The sequence below is a fragment of the Oncorhynchus kisutch genome, linkage group LG20, assembly GCF_002021735.2.
Source record: "Oncorhynchus kisutch isolate 150728-3 linkage group LG20, Okis_V2, whole genome shotgun sequence".
NCBI classification, from domain to species: Eukaryota; Metazoa; Chordata; class Actinopteri; order Salmoniformes; family Salmonidae; genus Oncorhynchus; species Oncorhynchus kisutch.
In genome coordinates, this window is record NC_034193.2 from 1,713,828 (window position 1) to 1,739,316 (window position 25,489).

Below are 25,489 nucleotides of genomic sequence, written 5' to 3' on the forward strand. Positions count from 1 at the left end.
CTGTTGACCCTGTAGACTGTAGATGGCTATAATGAAGCCTGCTGACTCTGTAGATGGCTATAATGAAGCCTGCTGACCCTGTAGACTGTAGATGGCTATAATGAAGCCTGCTGACTCTGTAGACTGTAGATGGCTATAATGAAGCCTGTTGACCCTGTAGACTGTAGATGGCTATAATGAAGCCTGCTGACTCTGTAGATGGCTATAATGAAGCCTGCTGACTCTGTAGATGGCTATAATGAAGCCTGCTGACCCTGTAGACTGTAGATGGCTATAATGAAGCCTGCTGTCTCTATATGACTATAATTGATCCTGCTGACCCTGTAGACTGTAGATGGCTATAATGAAGCCTGTTGACTCTAGATGGCTATAATTGAGCCTGCTGACTTTTTAAATGGCTATAATGAAGCCTGCTGACTCTGTACATGGCTATAATGAAGCCTGCTGACTCTGTACATGACTATAATGAAGCGGTGTAATGAAGCCTGCTGACTCTGTAGACTGTATAACGGTGTAATGAAGCCTGCTGACCCTGTAGACTGTATAACGGTGTAATGAAGCCTGCTGACCCTGTAGACTGTATAACGGTGTAATGAAGCCTGTTGACCCTGTAGACTGTATAACGGTGTAATGAAGCCTGCTGACCCTGTAGACTGTATAACGGTGTAATGAAGCCTGCTGACCCTGTAGACTGTATAACGGTGTAATGAAGCCTGCTGACCCTGTAGACTGTATAACGGTGTAATGAAGCCTGCTGACTCTGTAGACTGTATAACGGTGTAATGTAGCCTGCTGACTCTGTAGACTGTATAACGGTGTAATGAAGCCAGCTGACACTGTAGACTGTATAACGGTGTAATGAAGCCTGCTGACCCTGTAGACTGTATAACAGTGTAATGAAGCCTGCTGACCCTGTAGACTGTATAACGGTGTAATGAAGCCTGCTGACTCTGTAGACTGTATAACGGTGTAATGAAGCCTGCTGACTCTGTAGACTGTATAACGGTGTAATGAAGCCAGCTGACCCTGTAGACTGTATAACGGTGTAATGAAGCCTGCTGACCCTGTAGACTGTAGACTGTAGATGGCTGTAATGAAGCCTGCTGACTCTGTAGACTGTATAACGGTGTAATGAAGCCTGCTGACCCTGTAGACTGTATAACGGTGTAATGAAGCCTGCTGACCCTGTAGACTGTATAACGGTGTAATGAAGCCTGCTGACCCTGTAGACTGTAGACTGTAGATGGCTGTAATGAAGCCTGCTGACCCTGTAGACTGTATAACGGTGTAATGAAGCATGCTGACCCTGTAGACTGTATAACGGTGTAATGAAGCCTGCTGACCCTGTAGACTGTATGACGGTGTAATGAAGCCTGCTGACTCTGTAGACTGTATAACGGTGTAATGAAGCCTGCTGACTCTGTAGACTGTATAACGGTGTAATGAAGCCTGCTGACCCTGTAGACTGTATAACGGTGTAATGAAGCCTGCTGACCATGTAGACTGTATAACGGTGTAATGAAGCCTGCTGACCCTGTAGACTGTATAACGGTGTAATGAAGCCTGCTGACCCTCTAGACTGTATAACGGTGTAATGAAGCCTGCTGACCCTGTAGACTGTATAACGGTGTAATGATGCCTGCTGACTCTGTAGACTGTATAACGGTGTAAGGAAGCCTGCTGACTCTGTAGACTGTATAACGGTGTAATGATGCCTGCTGACTCTGTAGACTGTATAACGGTGTAATGAAGCCTGCTGACTCTGTAGACTGTATAACGGTGTAATGAAGCCTGCTGACCCTGTTGACTGTATAACGGTGTAATGAAGCCTGCTGACACTGTAGACTGTATAACGGTGTAATGAAGCCTGCTGACACTGTAGACTGTATGACGGTGTAATGAAGCCTGCTGACCCTGTAGACTGTATGACGGTGTAATGAAGCCTGCTGACCCTGTAGACTGTATAACGGTGTAATGAAGCCTGCTGACCCTGTAGACTGTATAACAGTGTAATGAAGCCTGCTGACTCTGTAGACTGTATAACAGTGTAATGAAGCCTGCTGACTCTGTAGACTGTAGACTGTATAATGGTGTAATGAAGCCTGCTGACCCTGTAGACTGTATAACGGTGTAATGAAGCCTGCTGACCCTGTAGACTGTATAACGGTGTAATGAAGCCTGCTGACCCTGTAGACTGTATAACAGTGTAATGAAGCCTGCTGACTCTGTAGACTGTATAACAGTGTAATGAAGCCTGCTGACTCTGTAGACTGTAGACTGTATAACGGTGTAATGAAGCCTGCTGACCCTGTAGACTGTATAACGGTGTAATGAAGCCTGCTGACCCTGTAGACTGTATAACGGTGTAATGAAGCCTGCTGACCCTGTAGACTGTATAACGGTGTAATGAAGCCTGCTGACCCTGTAGACTGTATAACGGTGTAATGAAGCCTGCTGACCCTGTAGACTGTATAACAGTGTAATGAAGCCTGCTGACCCTGTAGACTGTATAACGGTGTAATGAAGCCTGCTGACCCTGTAGACTGTATAACGGTGTAATGAAGCCTGCTGACCCTGTAGACTGTATAACGGTGTAATGAAGCCTGCTGACCCTGTAGACTGTAGACTGTATAACGGTGTCATGGATGAAGAGAAGGAGCATGTAGGCATACATGGCTGTGTCTTGGGATTCCTACGGTGGCTATTTTCACTTTCTTTTTACCTTCTCCGAGTCCTTGCTCGTTGCCCCGAGTCCTTGCTCGTTGCCCCGAGTCCTTGCTCGTTGCCCCGAGTCCTCGCTCGTTGACCCGAGTCCTCGCTCGTTGACCCGAGTCCTCGCTCCTTGACCCCAGTCCTCGCTCCTTGACCCCAGTCCTCGCTCGTTGCTCAGAGTCCTCGCTCGTTGACCCGAGTCCTCGCTCGTTGCTCAGAGTCCTCGCTCCTTGACCCGAGTCCTCGCTCCTTGACCCGAGTCCTCGCTCGTTGACCTGAGTCCTCGCTCGTTGACCCGAGTCCTCGCTCGTTGCCCGAGTCCTCGCTCGTTGACCCGAGTCCTCGCTCGTTGCCCCGAGTCCTCGCTCGTTGCCCCGAGTCCTCGCTCGTTGCCCCGAGTCCTCGCTCGTTGCCCCGAGTCCTCGCTCGTTGACCCGAGTCCTCGCTCGTTGACCCGGGTCCTCGCTCGTTGACCCGAGTCCTCGCTCGTTGACCCGAGTCCTCGCTCGTTGACCCGAGTCCCTACTATTATCCCTGATTTGTGTTAAACTTTTGTTAATCAGTGACATGTCTGTCATTTATCAGATACTATTATCCAGAGTCACATCTCAGTTATAGTATGAACATCAATAAAGTAGCCATCAGCTGTTAGTAATAAAAGACAAATGAGAATGTAAGTTTCTTGGTGTTAAGATAGTCATCATATATCTGTGGTATTATTCACTCACTGCTCTGAACTCATTTGAATCTATTGTTTGTCTTCACTAATCTGTGTGGCATTATTGACTCCCTTCCACTCCGTGTCCCCTCCCTCCCCCTCTCTCTCTCTTCAGACTCCGGAGGAGCCGCCCTACCTGACAGTGGGCACTGATGTCAGCGCCAAGTACAGAGGTGCTTTCTGTGAGGCCAAGATTAAGACTGCCAAGAGACTGGTCAAGGCCAAGGTAATACACTGTTGAACACTGTTAATGGCCTAGTGGTAGTGCTGTTGGTAATACAATATGATGATCTATTAAACTGTTGATGAAGTTGTAGCTGTTTAACCAGGGAACTGGTTAATGGTAGGTAATTGGTTAGTAACTTGGTCTAGTTTAGACCAGGATGATACAAACTGTGTGTGACTGCTAAAAGGTTCGGTCAATGAGAGATTAGCCTTGTCAGAGGTTCTCATCCCTTCTTACGGTGTCGTCACCTCAATCTACTGTCGTCTCTCTCCCTTACGGTGCCGTCACCTCAATCTACTGTCATCTCTCTCCCTTACGGTGTCGTCACCTCTGTCTACTGTCGTCTCTCTCCCTTACGGTGCCGTCACCTCAATCTACTGTCGTCTCTCTCTCCCTTACGGTGCCGCCACCTCTGTCTACTGTCGTCTCTCTCTCCCTTACGGTGTCGTTACCTCAATCTACTGTCGTCTCTCTCCCTTACGGTGCCGCCACCTCTGTCGACTGTCGTCTCTCTCTCCCTTACGGTGCCGCCACCTCTGTCTACTGTCGTCTCTCTCTCCCTTACGGTGCCGTCACCTCCGTCTACTGTCGTCTCTCTCCCTTACGGTGCCGTCACCTCAGTCTACTGTCGTCTCTCTCTCCCTTACGGTGCCGCCACCTCAATCTACTGTCGTCTCTCTCCCTTACGGTGCCGCCACCTCTGTCTACTGTCATCTCTCTCTCCCTTACGGTGCCGCCACCTCTGTCTACTGTCGTCTCTCTCCCTTACGGTGCCGTCACCTCCGTCTACTGTCGTCTCTCTCTCCCTTACGGTGTCGTCACCTCTGTCTACTGTCGTCTCTCTCCCTTACGGTGCCGTCACCTCTGTCTACTGTCGTCTCTCTCTCCCTTACGGTGCCGCCACCTCTGTCTACTGTCGTCTCTCTCTCCCTTACGGTGCCGCCACCTCAGTCTACTGTCGTCTCTCTCTCCCTTACGGTGTCGTCACCTCCGTCTACTGTCGTCTCTCTCTCCCTTACGGTGCCGTCACCTCAGTCTACTGTCGTCTCTCTCCCTTACGGTGTCGTCACCTCCGTCTACTGTCGTCTCTCTCTCCCTTACGGTGTCGTCACCTCCGTCTACTGTCGTCTCTCTCTCCCTTACGGTGTCGTCACCTCTGTCTACTGTAGTCTCTCTCTCCCTTACGGTGCCGTCACCTCAATCTACTGTCGTCTCTCTCCCTTACGGTGTCGTCACCTCCGTCTACTGTCGTCTCTCTCTCCCTTACGGTGCCGTCACCTCCGTCTGCTGTCGTCTCTCTCCCTTTCTGAGCACAGATGGAGGGATTGTGCATTCCTGGTGTGACTCGGGCAGTTGTTGTTGCCATCCTGTTCCTGTCCTGCATGTGTGATGTTCGGATGTACCGATCCTGTGCAGATGTTACACGTGGTCTGCCACTGTGAGGACGATCAGATGTCTGTCCAGTCTCCCTGTAGCGCTGTCTTAGGCGTCTTACAGTACGAACATTGCAGTTATTGCCCTGGCCACATCTGCAGTCCTCATGCCTCCTTGCAGCATGCCTAAGGCACGTTCACGCAGATGAGCAGGGACCCTGGGCATCTTTCTTTTGGTGTTTTTTTCTCCAGAGTCAGTAGAAAGGCCTCTTTAGTGTCCTAAGTTTTCATAACTGTGACCTTAATTGCCTACCGTCTGTTAGCTGTTAGTGTCTTAACGACCGTTCCACAGGTGCATGTTCATTAATTGTTTATGGTTCATTGAACAAGCATGGAAAACAGTGTTTAACTTCTTGTTGCACGGTAGCATCCCACCTGGCCAACATCCGGTGAAATTGCAGAGCGCGAAATTCAAAAAATCCCAAATCTAATATTTTACATTCTTGAAAATATATGTGTCATACATCAAAATAAAGCTTAACTTCTTGTGAATCCAGCCGCTGTGTCAGATTTCAAAAAGGCTTTACGGTGAAAGCAAACCATGCGATTATCTGAGGACAGCGCCCCGCATTCAAACACATGAAAATCATATTTCAACCAGGCAGGTGTTCCACAAGTCAGAAATAGCGATATAATTAATGCCTTACCTTTGAAGATCTTCTTCTGTTGGCACTCCAAAAGGTCCCAGAAACATCACAAATGGTCCTTTTGTTCGATAATGTCCTTCTTTATGTCCCAAAAATTTACATTTATTTGGCGCATTTGATTCAGAAATACACCAGTTTCAACTCGCCCAACATGCCTACATAGTTTCTAATAAGTTACCTATAAACTTGGTCCAAACATTTCAAACAATGTTCCTAATTCAACCTCATGTACCCTAAAACGTAAATAATCAATAATATTTAAGACGTAAACTGTTTCTAATACCGGATAAAAACAACCTGGAGTGACACTTACAATGAATAGGACTACTTCTTCCTTTCTCGAAGGACAAACATCCAACAATTTCTAACGACTGTTGACATCTAGTGGAAGCCATAGGAACTGCAACCAGGCTCCTAATAATAAGGGTGTCCCATAGAAACCTATTGGAAAATCCTATGACCTCAATAGACCTTTTTTCCCCTTGAAGGTTTGTCCTCTGGGTTTCGCCTGCCATATCAGTTCTGTTATATTCACAGACATTATTTTAACCGTTGTAGAAACTTCAGAGTGTTTTCTATCCAAATCAACAATTTTTGGATTCCGTTTTTCCGTTAACCGACATCTGTTATAACAAAAGGCATAACACGTCATTCGGGAACATTCCTACATTTTCCGGCGCTCTGGCACTCTCTTACTAAAGTGCTCTGAGGTAGAATGCCTATCGATTCTCACAGTGTGAAAGCAGCTCGGGCCGTCTCTCACGTCTCGTCTCATCTCATCTCACCCGTCCCAGTCCTGGAGAGACAATGACGTCGTGACTAGCTGTCAGGTTTTGAGTTGGTTTGATGAGGTAGGAGCAGGAGGTCAGATGAGGGCGTGAATTGTTTGTTTACTGACATTACTAACTCTCTAACCTTCCTCTCCCCCCTCTTCCTCTTCAGGTGACCTTTAAACCAGACCTGACCACAGCAGAGGTCCATGATGACAGCATCCAAGGCCCTCTGAAGGTACGAGACCGGCCAAGCCAGCCCCAGGCCAGCCCCAGGCCAGCCCCAGGCCAGCCCCAGGCCAGCCCCAGGCCAGCCCCAGGCCAGCCCCAAGCCTCAAGCCAGCCTCAAGCCAGCCTCAGGCCAGCCCCAGGCCAGCCTCTAGCCAGCCCCAGGCCAGCCCCAGGCCAGCCCCAGGCCAGACCCAGGCCAGCCTCAGGCCAGCCCCAGGCCAGCCTCAAGCCAGACCCAGGCCACTACTGTTGTCTTATACTCTTCATTACAATGGTATCTTTTCAAGTCTACATGAAGTGATCAGGACTTAGTCACCATAGCCAGATAAATGTCAGCCAGTATTGAATGTTAACAGCAGTATGTCTGGTCTGTCAGGTTGGTGCTGTAGTAGAGGTGAAGAACCCTGATGGAGTGTACCAGGAAGCTTCCATCAACAAGCTGACTGACTGCAGTATATACACTGTTGGTGAGTCAATTCTTTTTCTCTATCTTTTTATTGGTACTTGTCACTGTATATACTGTTGGTGAGTCCCTGGTGGGGACTATCACTATATATACTGTTGGTGAGTCCCTGGCGGGGACTATCACTATATATACTGTTGGTGAGTCCCTGGCGGGGACTATCACTATATATACGGTTGGTGAGTCTCTGGCGGGGACTATCACTATATATACTGTTGGTGAGTCCCTGGCGGGGACTATCACTATATATACTGTTGGTGAGTCCCTGGCGGGGACTATCACTATATATACGGTTGGTGAGTCCCTGGCGGGGACTATCACTATATATACGGTTGGTGAGTCCCTGGCGGGGACTATCACTATATATACGGTTGGTGAGTCCCTGGCGGGGACTATCACTATATATACTGTTGGTGAGTCCCTGGCGGGGACTATCACTATATATACTGTTGGTGAGTCCCTGGCGGGGACTATCACTATATATACTGTTGGTGAGTCCCTGGCGGGGACTATCACTATATATACGGTTGGTGAGTCCCTGGCGGGGACTATCACTATATATACTGTTGGTGAGTCCCTGGCGGGGACTATCACTATATATACTGTTGTTGAGTCCCTGGCGGGGACTATCACTATATATACTGTTGGTGAGTCCCTGGCGGGGACTATCACTATATATACTGTTGGTGAGCACTGTTTGGTTCGATCACTATATATACTGTTGGTGAGCACTGTTTGGTTCTGTCTATCACTGTATATACTGTTGGTGAGCACTGTTTGGTTCTGTCTGTCACTGTATATACTGTTGGTGAGCACTGTTTGGTTCTATCACTATATATACTGTTGGTGAGCACTGTTTGGTTCTATCACTGTATATACTGTTGGTGAGCACTATTTGTTTCGATCACTATATATACTGTTGGTGAGCACTGTTTGGTTCTATCACTATATATACTGTTGGTGAGCACTGTTTGGTTCTATCACTATATATACTGTTGGTGAGCACTGTTTGGTTCTGTCTGTCACTGTATATACTGTTGGTGAGCACTGTTTGGTTCTGTCTATCACTGTATATACTGTTGGTGAGCACTGTTTGGTTCTATCACTATATATACTGTTGGTGAGCACTGTTTGGTTCTGTCTATCACTATATATACTGTTGGTGAGCACTGTTTGGTTCTATCACTATATATACTGTTGGTGAGCACTGTTTGGTTCTATCACTGTATATACTGTTGGTGAGCACTGTTTGGTTCTATCACTGTATATACTGTTGGTGAGCACTGTTTGGTTCTATCACTATATATACTGTTGGTGAGCACTATTTGGTTCTATCACTATATATACTGTTGGTGAGCACTGTTTGGTTCTATCACTATATATACTGTTGTTGAGCACTGTTTGGTTCTATCACTATATATACTGTTGGTGAGCACTGTTTGGTTCTATCACTATATATACTGTTGGTGAGCACTGTTTGGTTCTATCACTATATATACTGTTGGTGAGCACTGTTTGGTTCTGTCTGTCACTGTATATACTGTTGGTGAGCACTGTTTGGTTCTATCACTGTATATACTGTTGGTGAGCACTGTTTGGTTCTATCACTATATATACTGTTGGTGAGCACTATTTGGTTCTATCACTATATATACTGTTGGTGAGCACTGTTTGGTTCTGTCTATCACTATATATACTGTTGGTGAGCACTGTTTGGTTCTATCACTGTATATACTGTTGGTGAGCACTGTTTGGTTCTATCACTATATATACTGTTGGTGAGCACTGTTTGGTTCTGTCTGTCACTGTATATACTGTTGGTGAGCACTGTTTGGTTCTATCACTGTATATACTGTTGGTGAGCACTGTTTGGTTCTATCACTGTATATACTGTTGGTGAGCACTGTTTGGTTCTATCACTATATATACTGTTGGTGAGCACTGTTTGGTTCTGTCTGTCACTGTATATACTGTTGGTGAGCACTGTTTGGTTCTATCACTGTATATACTGTTGGTGAGCACTGTTTGGTTCTATCACTATATATACTGTTGGTGAGCACTATTTGGTTCTATCACTATATATACTGTTGGTGAGCACTGTTTGGTTCTGTCTATCACTGTATATACTGTTGGTGAGCACTGTTTGGTTCTATCACTATATATACTGTTGGTGAGCACTGTTTGGTTAAGCACTATATATACTGTTGGTGAGCACTGTTTGGTTCTATCACTATATATACTGTTGGTGAGCACTGTTTGGTTCTATCACTATATATACTGTTGGTGAGCACTGTTTGGTTCTGTCTATCACTATATACTGTTGGTGAGCACTGTTTGGTTCTATCACTATATATACTGTTGGTGAGCACTGTTTGGTTCTATCACTATATATACTGTTGGTGAGCACTGTTTGGTTCTATCACTGTATATACTGTTGGTGAGCACTGTTTGGTTCTGTCCATCACTGTATATACTGTTGGTGAGCACTGTTTGGTTCTATCACTATATATACTGTTGGTGAGCACTGTTTGGTTCTGTCCATCACTGAATATACTGTTGGTGAGCACTGTTTGGTTCTATCACTATATATACTGTTGGTGAGCACTGTTTGGTTCTGTCTGTCACTATATATACTGTTGGTGAGCACTGTTTGGTTCTATCACTGTATATACTGTTGGTGAGCACTGTTTGGTTCTATCACTGTATATACTGTTGGCGAGCACTGTTTGGTTCTATCACTATATATACTGTTGGTGAGCACTATTTGGTTCTATCACTATATATACTGTTGGTGAGCACTGTTTGGTACTGTCTATCACTATATATACTGTTGGTGAGCACTGTTTGGTTCTATCACTATATATACTGTTGGTGAGCACTGTTTGCTACTGTCTATCACTATATACACAGAGTGGGTCTCTGGGTCTGTGCACACACATGCACATAAACACACCGACACAACACAAACACATACATACAATTTTTACAACTGCCTGAACTGCCTGTTCAGGGGCAGAACGACAGATTTGTACCTTGTCAGCTCGGGGGTTTGAACTCGCAACCTTCCGGTTACTAGTCCAACACTCTAACCACTAGGCTACGCTGCCGCCCCAATGCATTCGATAAGTATTCAGATCCCTTTCTCCACATTTTGTTACATTACAGCCTTATTCTAAAATGTATTAAATAAATAAGAAATCCTCCTCAATCTACACACCTCATAATGACAAAGCGAAAACGGGTATTTACAATGTTTACTATATAAAAAACATATATTTACATAAGTTTTCATACCCTTCTATTATGAGAATTGAAATTGAGCTCATGCTCATCCTGTTTCCATTGATCATCCTTGAGATGTTTCTACAACTTGATTAGAGTCCACCTGTGGTACATTCAATTGATTTAAAATCACATCTTATTGGTCACATACACATATTTAGCAGATGTTATTGCAGGTGTACTCCCTGTTCACCCACGACTGCGTGGCCATGCACGCCCCCAACTCAATCATCAAGTTTGCAGACGACACTACAGTGGTAGGCTTGATTATCAACAACGACGAGACAGCCTACAGGAAGGAGGTGAGGGCCCTCGGAGTGTGGTGTCAGGAAAATAACCTCACACTCAACGTCAACAAAACAAAGGAGATGATTGTGGACTACAGGAAACAACAGAGGGAGCAGCTCCCATCCACATCGATGGGACAGCAGTGGAGAGGGTAGTAAGTTTTAAGTTCCTCGGCGTACACATCACGGACAAACTGAATTGGTCCACCCACACAGACAGCGTTGTGAAGAAGGCACAGCAGCGCCTCTTCAACCTCAGGAGGATGAAGAAATTCAGCTTGTCACCAAAAACTTTTACAGATGCACAATCGAGAGCATCCTGGCGGGCTGTATCACCACCTGGTACGGCAACTGCACAACCATAAGGCTCTCCAGAGGGTAGTGAGGTCTGCACAACGCATCACCGGGGGCAAACTACCTGCCCTCCAGGACACCTACACCACCCGATGTCACAGGAAGGCCAAAAAGATGATCAAGGACAGCAACCAACCGAGCCACTGCCTGTTCACCCCGCTATCATCCAGAAGGCGAGGTCAGTACAGGTGCATCAAAGCTGGGACCGAGAGATTGAAAAACAGCTTCTATCTCAAGGCCATCAGACTGTTAAACAGCCACCACTAACATTGAGTGGCTGCTGCCAACACACTGTCAATGACACTGACTCAACTCTCTGTCTCAAGGCCATCAGACTGTTAACCAGCCATCACTAACATTGAGTGGCTGCTGCCAACACACTGACTCAACTCTCTGTCTCAAGGCCATCAGACTGTTAAACAGCCATCACTAACATTGAGTGGCTGCTGCCAACATGCTGACTCAACTCTCTATCTCAAGGCCATCAGACTGTTAAACAGCCACCACTAACATTGAGTGGCTGCTGCCAACATGCTGACTCAACTCTCTATCTCAAGGCCATCAGACTGTTAAACAGCCACCACTAACATTGAGTGGCTGCTGCCAACACACTGACTCAACTCTCTGTCTCAAGGCCATCAGACTGTTAAACAGCCACCACTAACATTGAGTGGCTGCTGCCAACATGCTGACTCATCTCCAGCCACTGTAATAATAAAACATTGGATGTAATAAATGTATCACTAGTCACTTAAAACAATGCCATGTTATATAATGATTACATACCCTACATTACTCATCTCATATGTATATACTGTACTCTATACCATCTACTGCATCTTGTTTACATACCCTACATTACTCATCTCATATGTATATACTGTACTCTATACCATCTACTGCATCTTGTTTACATACCCTACATTACTCATCTCATATGTATATACTGTACTCTATACCATCTACTGCATCTTGTTTACATACCCTACATTACTCATCTCATATGTATATACTGTACTCTATACCATCTACTGCATCTTGTTTACATACCCTACATTACTCATCTCATATGTATATACTGTACTCTATACCATCTACTGCATCTTGTTTACATACCCTACATTACTCATCTCATATGTATATACTGTACTCTATACCATCTACTGCATCTTGTTTACATACCCTACATTACTCATCTCATATGTATATACTGTACTCTATACCATCTACTGCATCTTGTTTACATACCCTACATTACTCATCTCATATGTATATACTGTACTCTATACCATCTACTGCATCTTGTTTACATACCCTACATTACTCATCTCATATGTATATACTGTACGCTATACCATCTACTGCATCTTGTTTACATACCCTACATTACTCATCTCATATGTATATACTGTACTCTATACCATCTACTGCATCTTGTTTACATACCCTACATTACTCATCTCATATGTATATACTGTACTCTATACCATCTACTGCATCTTGTTTACATACCCTACATTACTCATCTCATATGTATATACTGTACTCTATACCATCTACTGCATCTTGTTTACATACCCTACATTACTCATCTCATATGTATATACTGTACTCTATACCATCTACTGCATCTTGTTTACATACCCTACATTACTCATCTCATATGTATATACTGTACGCTATACCATCTACTGCATCTTGTTTACATACCCTACATTACTCATCTCATATGTATATACTGTACTCTATACCATCTACTGCATCTTGTTTACATACCCTACATTACTCATCTCATATGTATATACTGTACTCTATACCATCTACTGCATCTTGTTTACATACCCTACATTACTCATCTCATATGTATATACTGTACTCTATACCATCTACTGCATCTTGTTTACATACCCTACATTACTCATCTCATATGTATATACTGTACTCTATACCATCTACTGCATCTTGTTTACATACCCTACATTACTCATCTCATATGTATATACTGTACTCTATACCATCTACTGCATCTTGTTTACATACCCTACATTACTCATCTCATATGTATATACTGTACTCTATACCATCTACTGCATCTTGTTTACATACCCTACATTACTCATCTCATATGTATATACTGTACTCTATACCATCTACTGCATCTTGTTTACATACCCTACATTACTCATCTCATATGTATATACTGTACTCTATACCATCTACTGCATCTTGTTTACATACCCTACATTACTCATCTCATATGTATATACTGTACGCTATACCATCTACTGCATCTTGTTTACATACCCTACATTACTCATCTCATATGTATATACTGTACTCTATACCATCTACTGCATCTTGTTTACATACCCTACATTACTCATCTCATATGTATATACTGTACTCTATACCATCTACTGCATCTTGTTTACATACCCTACATTACTCATCTCATATGTATATACTGTACTCTATACCATCTACTGCATCTTGTTTACATACCCTACATTACTCATCTCATATGTATATACTGTACTCTATACCATCTACTGCATCTTGTTTACATACCCTACATTACTCATCTCATATGTATATACTGTACGCTATACCATCTACTGCATCTTGTTTACATACCCTACATTACTCATCTCATATGTATATACTGTACTCTATACCATCTACTGCATCTTGTTTACATACCCTACATTACTCATCTCATATGTATATACTGTACTCTATACCATCTACTGCATCTTGTTTACATACCCTACATTACTCATCTCATATGTATATACTGTACTCTATACCATCTACTGCATCTTGTTTACATACCCTACATTACTCATCTCATATGTATACTGTACTCTATACCATCTACTGCATCTTGTTTACATACCCTACATTACTCATCTCATATGTATATACTGTACTCTATACCATCTACTGCATCTTGTTTACATACCCTACATTACTCATCTCATATGTATATACTGTACTCTATACCATCTACTGCATCTTGTTTACATACCCTACATTACTCATCTCATATGTATATACTGTACTCTATACCATCTACTGCATCTTGTTTACATACCCTACATTACTCATCTCATATGTATATACTGTACTCTATACCATCTACTGCATCTTGCCTATGTCGTTCAGCCATCGCTCATTCATATATTTATATGTACATATTCTTATTCATTCCTTTACACTTGTGTGTATGAGGTAGTTGTTGGGGAATTGTTAGATTACTCGTTGGTTATTACTGCATTGTCGGAACTAGAAACACAAGCATTTCGCTACACACGCATTAACATCTGCTAACCATGTGTATGTGACCAATAACATTGTATTTTATTTGTGTAGTGAAATGTTTGTGTTCCTAGCTCAGTGTAGTAGTATCTAACAATTCACAACAATACATACAAATCTAAAAGTTAAAGAATGGAATATAGAAATATTAGGAGGACCAATGTCGGAATGGCATTGACTAAAATACACTAGAATAGAATACAGTATATCAATCAAATCCATTTTTATTTGTCACATGCGCTGAATACCTTACTGTGAAATGCTGAATATAACAGGTGTAGTAGACCTTACAGTGAAATGCTGAATACAACAGGTGTAGTAGACATTACAGTGAAATGCTGAATACAACAGGTGTAGTAGACCTTACTGTGAAATGCTGAATATAACAGGTGTAGTAGACCTTACAGTGAAATGCTGAATACAACAGGTGTAGTAGACCTTACAGTGAAATGCTGAATACAACAGGTGTAGTAGACCTTACAGTGAAATGCTGAATACAACAGGTGTAGTAGACCTTACAGTGAAATGCTGAATACAACAGGTGTAGTAGACCTTACAGTGAAATGCTGAATACAACAGGTGTAGTAGACCTTACAGTGAAATGCTGAATACAACAGGTGTAGTAGACCTTACAGTGAAATGCTGAATACAACAGGTGTAGTAGACCTTACAGTGAAATGCTGAATACAACAGTTGTAGTAGACCTTACAGTGAAATGCTGAATACAACAGGTGTAAGGTAGACCTTACTGTGAAATGCTGAATACAACAGGTGTAAGGTAGACCTTACTGTGAAATGCTGAATACAACAGGTGTAGTAGACCTTACAGTGAAATGCTGAATACAACAGGTGTAAGGTAGACCTTACTGTGAAATGCTGAATACAACAGGTGTAGTAGACCTTACAGTGAAATGCTGAATACAACAGGTGTAAGGTAGACCTTACTGTGAAATGCTGAATACAACAGGTGTAGTAGACCTTACAGTGAAATGCTGAATACAACAGGTGTAAGGTAGACCTTACTGTGAAATGCTGAATACAACAGGTGTAGTAGACCTCACAGTGAAATGCTGAATACAACAGGTGTAAGGTAGACCTTACTGTGAAATGCTGAATACAACAGGTGTAGTAGACCTCACAGTGAAATGCTGAATACAACAGGTGTAAGGTAGACCTTACTGTGAAATGCTGAATACAACAGGTGTAAGGTAGACCTTACTGTGAAATGCTGAATACAACAGGTGTAAGGTAGACCTTACTGTGAAATGCTGAATACAACAGGTGTAAGGTAGACCTTACTGTGAAATGCTGAATACAACAGGTGTAGTAGACCTCACAGTGAAATGCTGAATACAACAGGTGTAAGGTAGACCTTACTGTGAAATGCTGAATACAACAGGTGTAAGGTAGACCTTACAGTGAAATGCTGAATACAACAGGTGTAAGGTAGACCTTACTGTGAAATGCTGAATACAACAGGTGTAAGGTAGACCTTACTGTGAAATGCTGAATACAACAGGTGTAAGGTAGACCTTACTGTGAAATGCTGAATACAACAGGTGTAAGGTAGACCTTACTGTGAAATGCTGAATACAACAGGTGTAGTAGACCTTACTGTGAAATGCTGAATACAACAGGTGTAAGGTAGACCTGACTGTGAAATGCTGAATACAACAGGTGTAAGGTAGACCTTACTGTGAAATTCTCACTTTCAAGCCCTTAACCAAGAGTGCAGTTCAAGAAATAGAGTTAAAGTATTTACTAAATAAACTAAAGTAAAACATTCAATAAAATAACAATAACGAGCACCTTTGGCAGTTGGCCTGCACCCTATCTCATTGTGGAGCTAGAGGAGTTAGAGCCCTGTCTATATTGGTAGATAAGATGAGAGCACCCCTCCAGCTAGGATGGAGTCCGTCACTCCTCAGCAGGTCAGGCTTGGTCCTGTTTGTGGGTGAGTCCCAGAAAGAGGGCCAATTATCTACAAATTCTACATTTTGGGAGGGGCAGAAAACAGTTTTCAACCAGCGATATACAGGGGTTACTGGTACCGAGTCAACGTGCTTACAGGTTAGCCGAGGAAATTTGGACATGTAGGTAGGGGTAAAGTGACTATGCATAGATATAGATGATAAACAGCGAGTAGCAGCACTGTAAAAATAGAAAAAGGGGGGTTGGTCCATTTAAATTGGCTAGGTGTCCATTTGATGAATTGTTCAGCAGTCTTGTTGGGTAGAAGCTGTTAAAGAGCCTCTTGGACCTCGACTTCAGCACCACTTATGACTTGGGTGGAGAGCTAAGCACACACCCCTGAGGGGCCCCAGTGTTGAGTATCAGCGTGGCAGATGCCTACTCTTATCAGCTGGAGGTGGCCAAGGTATGATTGAGATTGCATCATCTGTGGATCTGTTGGGGGGTATGCGAATTGGAGTGGGTCTTGGGTTTCCGACATGATGGTGTTGATGTGAGCCAGGGACAGCCTTTCAAAGCACTTCATGGCTACAGATGTGAGTGCTACAGGGTGGTAGTCATTTAGGCAAGTTACCATCACTTCCTTGGGCACAGGGACTATGGTGGTCTGTTTGAAACACATAGGTCTTACAGACTGGGTCAGGGAGAGGTCAGTGTGGCCAGTTGGTCACGCTCTGAGTACACGTCCTGGTAATCTGTCTGGCCCCGCGGCCTTGTGAATGCTGACCTGTTTAAAGGTCTTGCTCACATCGGCTACGGAGAGCATGATCACACAGTTGTTGACGGTGCACTTATTGATGAAGCCAGTGACTGCTGTGGTGTACTCCTCAATGCCATTGGATGAATCCCGGAACATTTTCTGTTTAAACAGTGCTGTAGTGTTGCATCCTTTTTGCTTTTCGTTTTTGCCTGTAAGCAGGAATCAGGAATATAGCATTATAGTCAGATTTGCCAAAGGGAGGGAGAGCTTTATGCGTCTCTGTTTGGGGAGTAAAGCTGGTCTAGAGTTGTTTTCTCTCTGGTTGCACATGTGACATGCTGGTAGAAATGAGGTAAAATGGATTTAAGTTTCCCTGTATTAAAGTCCCCGGCCACTAGGAGCGCCGCCTCTGGATGAGCGTTTTCCTGTTTGCTTATGACCTTTCACAGCTCATTAAGTGAGGTTTAGCGCCAGCATCGGTTTGTGGAGGTAAATAGACAGCTACGAATAATATAGATGAGAACTCTCGATAGATAGTGTGGTCTACAGCTTATCATGAGATACTCTACCTCAGGTGGGCAAAACCTTGAGACTTCCTTGCGTTAAAGCACCGCATTTTCTTGTTAGTTTTTGTCTTTATACAGCTGGTTGAGTCTTAGTGCCAGCATCGGTTCGTGGTGGTAAATAGACGGCTACGAATAATGAACAGTACCAGTCAAAAGTTTGGACACAACTACTCATTCCAGGGTTTTTCTTCTAATCTTACTGTTTTCTACAACGTAGAATTATAGTGAGGACATCAAAACTATGAAATAACATATGGAATCATGTAGTAACCAAAAAAAGTGTGAAACAAATCAAAATATATTTTATATTTGAGATTCTTCAAAGTAGCCACCCTTTGACTTGATGACAGCTTTGCACACTCTTAGCGTTCTCTCAGTCTGAGGTCCTGAACGCTCTGGAGCAGGTTTTCATCAAGGATCTCTCTGTAATTTGCTGTTGACTGTTGCAAACTCCAAGCTGGCTATTGTGCATTTTACTGAGAAGTGGCTTCCGTCTGGCCACATAAAAGTCTGATTAGTGGAGTGCTGCAAAAACGTTTGTCCTTCTGGACGGAAGGAACTCTGGAGCTCTGTCAGAGTGACCATCTGGTTCTTGGCCGGGCGGCCAGCTCTAGGAAGAGTCTTGGTGGTTCCAAACTTCTTCCATTTTTAAGAATGATGGAGGCTACTGTGTTCTTGGGGACCTTCAACGCTGCAGACGGTTTTTGGTACCCTTCCCCAGATCTGTGCCTCGACACAATCCCGTCTCGTAGAGCTCTAAAGACAAGGTTTTTGACCTCATGGCTTGGTTTTTGCTCTGACATGCACTGTCAACTGTGGGACCTTATATAGACAGGTGTGTGCCTTTCCAAATCATGTCCAATCAATTGAATTTACCACAGGTGGACTCCAAGTTGTAGAAACATCTCAAGGGTGATCAATGGAAACAGGATGCACCTGAGCTACATTTTGAGTCTCATAGCGAAGGGTCTGCATACTTATGTAAATATGCAAAAATGTCTAAAAACCTGTTTTCGCTTTGTCGTTATGGAGTATTGTATGTAGATTGATGAGGGGAAAAAATAATGTCATCCATTTTAGAATCAGGCTGTAACATAACAAAATTTGGAAAAAGTTGAAGGGTCTGAATACTTCCTGAATGTGCTCTATATCAGGCAGCAGCCTCTAAGGTGCAGGGTTGAGTAATCAGGTGTTAGCCGGCCAGTGATGGCTATTTCACAGTCTGATGGCCTTGAGATAGAAGCTGTTTTCAGTCTCTCTGGCCCAGCTTTGATGCACCTGTATTGATCTAGACTTCTGGATGATATTGGGGTGAACAGGCCGTGGCTCGGGTCCTTGATGATCTTTTTGGCCTTCCTGTGCCCCTGGTGATGCATTGGGCAGACCGCACCACCCTCTGTTGAGTCCTGCGGTTGCGGGCGGTGCAGTTGCCGTACCAGGCGGTGATATAGCCTGACAGGATGCTCTCAATTGTGTATCTGTAAAAGCTTTGTGAGGGTCTTAGGTGACAAGCCAAATTTCTTCAGGTTCCTGAGGTTGAAGAGACACTGTTGCTTCTTCTTCACCACGCTGTCTGTGTGGGTGGACCATTTCAGGTTGTCAGTGATGTGTACGCTGAGGAACTTAAAACTCCACTACTGTCCCGTAGATGTGGATAGGGTGGTGCTCCCTCTGCTGTTTCCTGAAGTCCTCTATCATCTCCTTTGTTTTGTTGACGTTGAGTGAGAGGTTATTTTCCTGGCACCACACTCCCAGGGCACATCACCCCCTCTCTGTAGGCTGTCTCGTCATTGTTGGTAATCAGGTCTACAACTGTTGTGTCGTCTGCAAACTTGATGATTGAGTTGGAGGCATGCGTGGCCACGCAGTCATGGGAGAACAGGGAGAACAGGATGGGGCTGAGTAAGCACCCTTGTGGGGCCCCAGTGTTGAGGACCCAGTTGTACAGGGCGGAGTTCAGACCCAGGTCCCAGAGCTTAATGATGAGCTTGGAGGGTACTATGGTGTTGAAGGCTGAGCTATAGTCAATGAACAGCATTTTTACATAGGAATACTCTTGTCCAGATGGGATATGGCAGTGCAATGGCGATTGGATCATCTGTGGATCTGTAGGGGTGGGAAGCAAGTTGAAGTGGGTCTAGGGTGTCAGGTAAGGTAGAGCTGATATGATGATAGAAGTGAGTACTACGGGACAATAGTAATTTAGTTCCGTTACCTTTCCTTTCTTGGGATCAGGAACAATGGTGGATATCTTGAAGCAAGTGGTAACAGCAGACTGGGATAGGGAGTGATTAAATATGTCCGTAAACACTCCATCCAGCTGGTCTGAGCTCTGCGGACGCGGCTGGTCTGAGCTCTGAGGACGCGGCTGGTCTGAGCTCTGAGGACGCGGCTAGGGATGCCATCTGTGCCGGTCGCCTTGCGAGGGTTAACATGCCTAAATGTCTTACTCACAGAACCCACCGTCCTTGGGAGCAGGCCGCGTCGGTGGTACCTCAAAGTGGGCGAAGGTGTTTAGCTTGTCCGGGAGCAAGAACATTAACAACCATCTCTGTAGCACTCCACCAATCAGGCCTTTATGGTAGCGTGGCCACTCCTCAGTAAAAGGAACATACAAGATTCTCTGGTCTGATGATATTGAGATTGAACTCAAGCACCACGTCTGGAGGAAACCTGGCACCATCCCTACGGTGAAGCATGGTGGTGGCAGCATCATTGTTTTTCAGCAGCAGGGACTGGGAGACTAGTCAGGATCGAGGGAAAGATGAATGAAGCAAAGTACAGAGAAATCCTTGATGAAAATCTGCTCCAGAGCGCTCAGCATCTCAAACTGGGGCGAAGGTTCACCTTCCAACAGGACAATGAACCTAAGCACACAGACAAGACAAAATGCAGGAGTAATTAGCTGTGCAGTGACGCTCCCCATCCAACCTAACAGCTTGAGAGGATCTGCAGAGAAGAATGGGTTTAACTTCCCAAATACAGGTGTGCCAAGCGTGTAGTGTCAAACCCAAGAAGACTCGAGGCTGTAATCACTGCCAAAGGTGCTTTAAACAAAGTACTGAGTAGAGGGTTTGAATACAAAGTACCCCAAGTTCAAGAATGGCCCCTTTCCCTTTATTCAGATTACAACTGCTCACTTTTGGTTATTTGAAAACAAAATCATCTCCAAAATATTGTTATTTTTTTAAACAAGCCATTTTGAAAATGCATAACAAATAACACAGCAAATATTGTGGTTAAACAAAAAAATAACTTTAAAAAAAATCTCTATATATATATATATAAATGTATATATTAAAAAAGGTGTAATGTTTGTGAATTATATCATAAATAGGACTGGTGGAGTTATGTCACACATACAGCTAACACAGACATATGGAAATGTCTGCTCTACCCAAAATTACAACCAATTCATTGCAGCATTACCACAAAAATGGAAGAGGCAAGTAGAAGGGGAAAAAAGTAAGGAACTTGTATGTCGGCCCTGTATTAAAGACCATAAATGGTTAAAGAAAAGTGTGATTAATAAAAACACATACCAATCTCATTTAAGGACCCAAAAACTGACCGCTGTGCTACACAGATTGCAAAATAGTTGGGAAAAGTTTTTCGGTGTACCGATTCCATGGCACATGGTTTATGAATTGACACGCAAAATGACGCCAGATTCACAACTTAGAATTTTTCTATTTAAATTATTATTCACAATTCTTGCAACAATAGAATGTTATATATGTATGCACGGCCAGGTGGACTGGGGAGGAGTCATCAGGCCAGGTAGTCCTGAGGCATGGTCCTAGGGGAGGGAGGGGGAGAGAGAGAGTGAACGAGAGAATTAGAGGGAGCGTACTTAAATTCACACAGGACTCCAGATGAGACAGGAGTCCACCTGGTCGTGCTGCTGCTCCAGTTTCAACTGTTCTGCCTGAACCTTGATATGGTCACTAATGTAACCAGGAGGAGAGGTGTCATTTAACACCATCAGCCATGTTTCAGTCAGGCCAATCACATCAAGGTTATGATCAGTGATTAGTTCATTGACTATAATTGCCTTGGAAGTGAAGGATGTAACATTAAGTCATTTCCTATTCTGAGATGTGAGATATCACATATTTCAGATATTTGAAGTAAGGGATCTAACATTAAGTTGCCCTATTTTGAGATGTGTGGTATCACAATCTCTTTCAATAACGACAGGAAATGGAGGAGGTTTTTATTCCAGTGAGATTGCAAAGGCAAACACCGTCATGTTTAGTTTTTCCCAACCTAGATCGAGGCACAGACACGGTCTCAATGGGGATAGCTGAGCTGACTACACAGACTGTGTTAGTGGCAGACTCCACTAAGCTGGCAGGCTGGCTAACAGCCTTCTGCCTGGCCTGCACCCTATCTCATTGTGGAGCTAGAGGAGTTAGAGCCCTGTCTATGTTTGTAGATAAGATGAGAGCACCCCTCCAGCTAGGATGGAATCCGTCACTCCTCAGCAGGTCAGGCTTGGTCCTGTTTGTGGGTGAGTCCCAGAAAGAGGGCCAATTATCTACAAATTCTACATTTTGGGAGGGGCAGAAAACAGTTTTCAACCAGCGATTGAGGTGTGAGACTCTGCTGTAGAGCTCATCACTCTCCCTAACTGGGAGTGGGCCAGAGACAATTACTTGATGCCGACACATCTTTCTAGCAGATTTACAGGCTGAAGCTATGTTGCGCTTGGTGACCTCTGACTGTTTCATCCTAACATCGTTGGTGCCGACGTGGATAACAATATCTCTATACTCTCTACACTCGCCAGTTTTAACCTTAGACAGCACCATCTTCAGATTAGCCTTAACGTCGGTAGCCCTGCGCCCTGGGAAACAGTGTATGATCGCTGGATGATTCGTTTTAAGTCTAATACTGCAGGTAATGGAGTCGCCAATGACTAGGGTTTTCAATTTGTCAGATCTAATGGTGGGAAGCTTCAGCATCTCAGACCCCGTAACGGGAGGAGTAGAGACAAGAGAAGGCTCGGCCTCTGACTCCGACTCGCTGCTTAATGGGGAAAACCGGTTGAAAGATTCTGTCGGCTGAATGAGCGACACCAGTTGAGCATTCCTACAGCCTTTCCCTCCAGAAGCCATGAGAAAGTTGTCCGGCTGCGATGACTGTGCGAGGGGATTTATACCAACGTTACTATCTGTACTTACTGGTGGCACAGACACTGTTTCATCCTTTCCTACACTTAAAGTACCCTTGCCTAACGATTGCGTCTGACGCTGGGCTTGCAGCTCAGCTATCCTAGCCAGGCGATAGTTCTCCTTGTGAGACTGTGTCCAAAAATGTCCTATTCCCAAAATGGGACCTCATCTATAGTAGTGCACTATAACGGGAATAGAGCCCTGGTCTATAGTAGTGCACTATAACGGGAATAGAGCCCTGGTCTATAGTAGTGCACTATAACGGGAATAGGGTGCCGTTTGGGAATCCGCATTCCTGCGTGTGTAGAGTAGATGCCATGGTCTTTATTCTGCCTAACTGCTCTTTTCTCTCTCTCTCTCTCCCTCTCTCCAGTGTTTGATGATGGTGACGAGAAGACACTGAGGCGTTCCTCTCTCTGCCTGAAGGGAGCGCGTCACTTTGCAGAGAGCGAGGCAAGTCTCTGTTGAACTTTACCTCAGTTTTACTACAGTCCTCGGCTGTGTTCCAAACGACCCACTATTCCCCATAGAGCTCTAGTCAAGAGTAGTGCACCAAGTAGGGAATAGGGGGCCATCTGGAACATACGCTGACATTTTATCTGGGAAACAGCTCTTCCCTCAGTCACTTCCTGCTCTTTTTCAATTTTTTAGCCAACAGACACATGTGATCTCCCTCTTCACTTGCTGATTTTGTACCAAGGCTGTTTATTCATTAATAATCAAAGTGAAGTGAAGCTTCAGTTGTTTTGTTTTTTAAATGCAGCAGAGAATGTTTTCAGCCACTCTGCTGAATGTCAGTACCCTCATCAACATGGTGCTGTAGAAAATCACTTATTTTTTGTTCTTTCCTCATTTAATACAGTTGTTTACGTACACTTGGGTTGTCATTAAAACTCGTTTTTCAACCACTCCACAAATGTCTTGTTAACAAACTTTAGTTTTGGAAAGTCGGTTAGGACATCTATTTTGTGCATGACACAAGTAATTTTTCCAACAATTGTTTACAGACAGATTATTTCACTTATAATTAACTGTATCACAATTCCAGTGGGTCAGACGTTTACATACACTAAGTTGACTGTGCCTTTAAACAGCTTGGAAAATTTCAGAAAATGATGTCATGGCTTTAGAAGCTTCTGATAGGCTAATTGACATCATTTTAGTCAATTGGAGGTGTACCTGTGGATGTATTTCAAGGCCTACCTTCAAACTCAGTGCCTCTTTGCTTGACATCATGGGAAAATCAAAAGAAATCAGCCAAGACCTCAGAATAAAATTGTAGACCTCCACATCCTTGGGTTCATCCTTGGGAGCAATTTCCAAACGCCTGAAGGTACCACGTTCATCTGTACAAACAATAGTACACAAGTATAAACACCATTGGACCACGCAGCCGCCATACCGCTCAGGAAGGAGACGCGTTCTGTCTCCTAGAGATGAACGTACTTTGGTGCGAAAAGTGCAAATCAATCCCAGAACAACAGCAAAGTACCTTGTGAAGATGCTGGAGGAAACAGGTAGACAAGTATCTATATCCACAGTAAAACGAGTCCTATATCGACATAACCTGAAATGCCGCTCACCAAGGAAGAAGCCACTGCTCCAAAACACCATCCCAACCGTGAAGCACGGGGGTGGCAGCATCATGTTGTGGGGGTGCTTTGCTGCAGGAGGGACTGGTGCACTTCACAAAATAGATGGCATCATGAGGCAGGAAAAGTATGTGGATATATTGAAGCAACATCTCAAGACATCAGTCAGGAAGTTAAAGCTTGGTCACAAATGGGTCTTCCAAGTGTATAATGACCCCAAGCATACTTCCAAAGTTGTGGCAAAATGGCTTAAGGACAACAAAGTCGAGGTATTGGAGTGGCCATCACAAAGTCCTGACCTCAATCCTATAGAAAATGTGTGGCCAGAACTGAAAAAAGCATGTGCAAGCAAGGAGGCCTACAAACCTGACTCATTTCCACCAGCTCTGTCAGGAGGAATGGGCCAAAATTCAACCAATTTATTGTGGGAAGCTTGTGGAAGGCTACCCAAAACATTTGACCCAAGTTAAACAATTTAAAGGCAATGCTACCTAATCCTAATTGAGTGTATGAAAACTTCTGACCCACTGGGAATGTGATGAAAGAAATAAAAGCTGAAATTAATCATTCCTTCTACTATTATTCTGACATTTCACATTCTTAAAATAAAGTGGTGATCCTAACTGACCGGGAATTGACAGGGAATTGTTACTAGGATTAAATGTCAGGAATTGTGAAAAACTGAGTTTAAATGTATTTGGCTAAGGTGTATGTAAACTTCAGACTTCAACTGTACATATTGTTTACTGTTAGTGTTTTAACAGTCATGATTCACCATTCCCCCTCTGGTTTAGTTGTGGTAACCTGTCCTCCAGCTCTAACCTGTCCCCCAGCTCTCTCTAACCTGTCCCCAGCTCTAACCTGTCCCCCAGCTCTCTCTAACCTGTCCTCCAGCTCTAACCTGTCCTCCAGCTCTAACCTGTCCCCTAGCTCTCTCTAACCTGTCCTCCAGCTCTAACCTGTCCTCCAGCTCTAACCTGTCCTCCAGCTCTAACCTGTCCCCAGCTCTAACCTGTCCTCCAGCTCTAACCTGTCCCCCAGC

At 44.0% G+C, this 25,489-nt stretch overlaps 1 protein-coding gene across 4 annotated transcripts in view; it reads left to right on the forward strand.

Annotated features, from left to right (window-relative positions):
* The window catches only part of arid4b (AT-rich interaction domain 4B), a 187,036-nt gene that overhangs the window by 53,438 nt on the left and 108,109 nt on the right, over positions 1 to 25,489 (forward strand). For all 4 annotated transcript variants that reach the window (XM_031799895.1, XM_031799894.1, XM_031799896.1 and 1 more), the window contains exons 3-6: positions 3,546 to 3,656; positions 6,679 to 6,744; positions 7,114 to 7,204; positions 23,229 to 23,308. In XM_031799895.1, coding sequence (XP_031655755.1) covers positions 3,546 to 3,656; positions 6,679 to 6,744; positions 7,114 to 7,204; positions 23,229 to 23,308 — 348 coding nt within the window. The remainder of the gene's footprint in view (positions 1 to 3,545; positions 3,657 to 6,678; positions 6,745 to 7,113; positions 7,205 to 23,228; positions 23,309 to 25,489) is intronic.